Source organism: Cryptomeria japonica, chromosome 3 (assembly GCF_030272615.1).
Source record: "Cryptomeria japonica chromosome 3, Sugi_1.0, whole genome shotgun sequence".
Taxonomy (NCBI): Eukaryota; Viridiplantae; Streptophyta; class Pinopsida; order Cupressales; family Cupressaceae; genus Cryptomeria; species Cryptomeria japonica.
In genome coordinates, this window is record NC_081407.1 from 138,968,412 (window position 1) to 138,971,949 (window position 3,538).

The 3,538-nt window shown below is 39.9% G+C and overlaps 1 protein-coding gene across 2 annotated transcripts; it reads right to left on the bottom strand.

The window, feature by feature from the left end:
* Positions 1-244: 244 nt before the first annotated feature.
* LOC131027333 (peptide-N4-(N-acetyl-beta-glucosaminyl)asparagine amidase A) lies at positions 245-3,237 on the bottom strand. 2 transcript variants are annotated; one of them, XM_057957355.2, is made up of 2 exons: positions 1,199-3,237; positions 245-631 (listed from the first exon to the last, which is right to left on the bottom strand). In XM_057957355.2, the coding sequence occupies exon 1, from the start codon at positions 3,098-3,100 to the stop codon at positions 1,250-1,252; it is 1,851 nt and encodes a 616-aa protein (XP_057813338.2). In that variant the 5' UTR covers positions 3,101-3,237; the 3' UTR covers positions 245-631; positions 1,199-1,249. The 2 variants fall into 2 exon arrangements, with proteins under 2 accessions (XP_057813338.2, XP_057813337.2); XM_057957354.2 differs by having other exon boundaries at positions 432-718.
* Positions 3,238-3,538: the final 301 nt, after the last annotated feature.

A 3,538-nucleotide genomic window follows, 5' to 3' on the forward strand; every position in this document is an offset into this window, starting at 1 on the left:
ACAAAGCAATCAACCTGATAAACATTGAAATACAGAACACCTCTGTTGCTGCAACTCACATGCTCTGAGCAATGACAAACTCACATGCTCTGAGCAATGACAAACTGAAGCAGATAAGCCTCTTCTCCTGCTGCCAGGTAGTCTATAAAACACTATTTTATCCCTGCTGAAAAATACCAGCAGAATCCACTCTTCCTGCAAATCAGACTCAGTCAAAAACAGTACCAAAATTGCAGAAGATAATGTGGAAGAACCCCCCTCCAGTTACACAAAAAGCAGACACAGCCAATTAATAACTTTATTCAAAGCACTATAAAACTCTTCTGTTGGCACACTTGAAGCACCCACAGTACCAATATTGAAGAGTCCATCAACTGTTCGATTAAGCAAGGGATTGTCCATATTCACAAACACGCCTGACAGTGGGTGAATTAATGATAGCGGAAATTTTTCCTTGAGGGATCCAGTCAAAACCCATGTGAGAGTGCTCTCATCATCCACGGTCTCAACAGAAGCATCTTCGCTCTCAACCACATCATATGTAACTTTTGGAAGCCAGGCAGCAACCATCCAAAAGCACCAGACAATGCACATTGCAGTGATCTCTATGTTGTTCAATCCTGTTGCCAATCTGGAAGTTTTGTAATTAAGAATTAGCCTCAAAAGCTCTGAGCTGAACTTGCAAACCATCTAAGGCCTTTTTGACATCAGAATTAACCTTGAGAGAAGATTGAAGAATAATGGTCAGTAAAGAGAAGTTAGCTCATATAATCATGGCCTCAAACTGAAGAGAATGGAAAGTGTGAGAGAAGGTCACCAAACATCGAAATCTCCAAAGGTGCTTAAGGGTGAAGTGTCTGAAGGTCTGAGAAATAATATTGTGATATGGAGAGAGACCAAGAAGGGCAGTTCTCCAAGACCAACTCTTAGGAAACAGTGAAGAGAAGGTGGAAAAGAGAAAGTTCAAAAGATGCTGAGTGGGGATGCAAAACCAGAATGCAAAACAAGTTGTATTTTTATTTAGCAAAGCAATGAATCGTGGGATTACAATGTACTGACCAATTCAATTCTTTAGTATTGAGCCATAGTACAATGAAATCCAATTTCATGCCATATTGTAGAAAATAGTTGCTTATTTATACATCTGAGAATCAAGTGCATGTCAACAAATTAAAATAATTGGAAAAACAAAACCTACCTTTGTGTGGCCTGCCAAGGCTTTCTATGAAGAAAGCTATCCTTCAAAGTATCAGGACGTGTTGCTACAGTAAGTGTCTATATGATCTGAAAGAAAGGTATAGTTGCTTACACTCAAAGATCTAGAATAGCAACCTTCAGTACTTCGATACCTGTACGTCTCTTGGGTGCTCCCCAACCCACTACTGACTAAGTTATTCTGAACAAAAATATAGCCCTCTGCATTCTGAGTATTATTTAAGGAGCTGAAAAATCTATTCGTTGGGGCAACAATGGAGATATCCATATTGAATCCATTTGAAAAGTTTGCTATCTCAAGAGTGGTGTCATTACCTTCGTCCACCACAGCATAATACATATATGTGGGAAAAGAACTATCAACTTGAGCAGATAATAGTATCCCTGTGGGGGCCTCAAGTATAGCACCACTTGTGGCCCTTATACTTTGCTCCACAGTCTGTGCGTCTCCATTGTTTTCAAAAGTCATTGAATTTATGTACTTGTATTCTTGTGAAATGTTAGTAGTTATCTTTCCCTGAGATGATTCTACCCAGCCAGAGTGGGAAATCTTCCTGTGGGCAGATGTAATAAAGGATCCATCGAGGCCTTTAAAGTTTGATTCAAGATTGGTCTCTAAAGGGGGAGCCTCATATTCAGTTAATTTTCCACTTGTTCTTGCACTCTTTGCATCAAGCCACAAGTGCAAATTTGCATCTACAAACCACACACTGAGAGCATTGGTCACAGTCAAGCTAAATTTGTGCTCTTCTCCATCCAACAATCTTCCCAAAAATGGCGTGATTTCTATTTCATAGCTAGGGAGAGTAAAGGACCCGATACCAGAAACAGGACGCCAGAATAGTGGATTAATCCCTCCTGTATAAACTACAGGAAAAGGCCAGACAGCACCAACCACTATATCATCTACCAAAACTAGTACCTCTCTAAAAGGCCCATTACCTGCGGTAGTGGTCAAATTGTTAGCCTCGATATACACATTAGGGGGATTGGAGTACCAGAACTCATCATCTGAATGGAATGAAACATAAATCTCCAGAACTGCCCTGTAAGCATTAGGAGGTATGCGCAATGACTTCCCCTGCATATCTGATGCATTTTGTATTTGGAACCATGCGCCCGCACTCTGTGAGTAGGGCAAGGAAATGGGGATAATCGAATCTGCATACCCATAATGATGCAAGCCCATCTCCCCCTTCTCTTCATAAAAATGGAATGTTATATTGACGTGATAGACCCCGGTATAGGTCTTATCTACTACATTGGCAAGCTTCACTTCCAGAATCTGAGGGCTCTTCAGCAGTGGAGAATACTTGGTTATATCCTTGAGAATAGTCCATTCAACTCCCGTCTTTGTGGGTTCTGCTGTGCACGTCCTGAGGATCTCCACGCCACTCAACCATACCCCTGCAATTCTATCGTACTGCCTTCCTTTACATGTTGCCTTCCACTCCATAAACACTTTACTCCATTTGTCAGGGCACCATTTTGGGGGATTATACTTCACTATTACTGGAGGTTTTCCGTACGTGTATCCAAAATCATACTGTAAAACATGGATGGAGCAAGGCCTCTCTTTGGGAAGTTCAATGGGTTTTGTAACCTCAAAATCTACCAATGGGGGGATTTCATTTTGAGATTGAGTTTGACTAACCTGGTATGCGGATCCTTCGGTTTGAAGATGAATTTGACTCTCCTGGTATGTGAGTGTTTCAATTTGATCCGAGATCTCCCGATTCCTTCCAAGATTCACCATTGCAGGAGTTTCACTGGCCATCAGTATCATCGTCACAGCCATTTTCCACCATTGCAAATGAGCCTCCATTCTAACATTTTCCAACGAAGGAGAGGATCCGATGAATCTCCTAATATAAATTTGTCTCATGGAAGCTATCCAGCCGGCACATGTTCATGATCTTATCTTAATTTTAAAAACTACTCACTATTATTATTAACACTATTGTGAGGAGTTTGCCGAAATCATGATTTTCTCATTCAAAAGAAAATATCAGGAGTGCTTTTTTTCAAGTCAGTCTATTCGGAAAAGATCAGAATCTATTTTCATTATAAATTTAGTTGGGAGATTTGTAGAACAAAGAGGTTATAAGGCCTCATACTTCCTTCAAAATAGATGGAAAAATGTTGTATTTTAAAAGTGGAAAATTAAGTTTTAAAACATCTTTTGACTTACTAGTCACTCCATGTCAAATTGTAGTTGGAAACAATTGAAAAGAATCCACAAACAGCTAATCACAAGCAATCTCAAAGTTAAAACCATAGTCTTATATGAAATTCTTTTGGCTGAAGCATAAACTTTTCCATT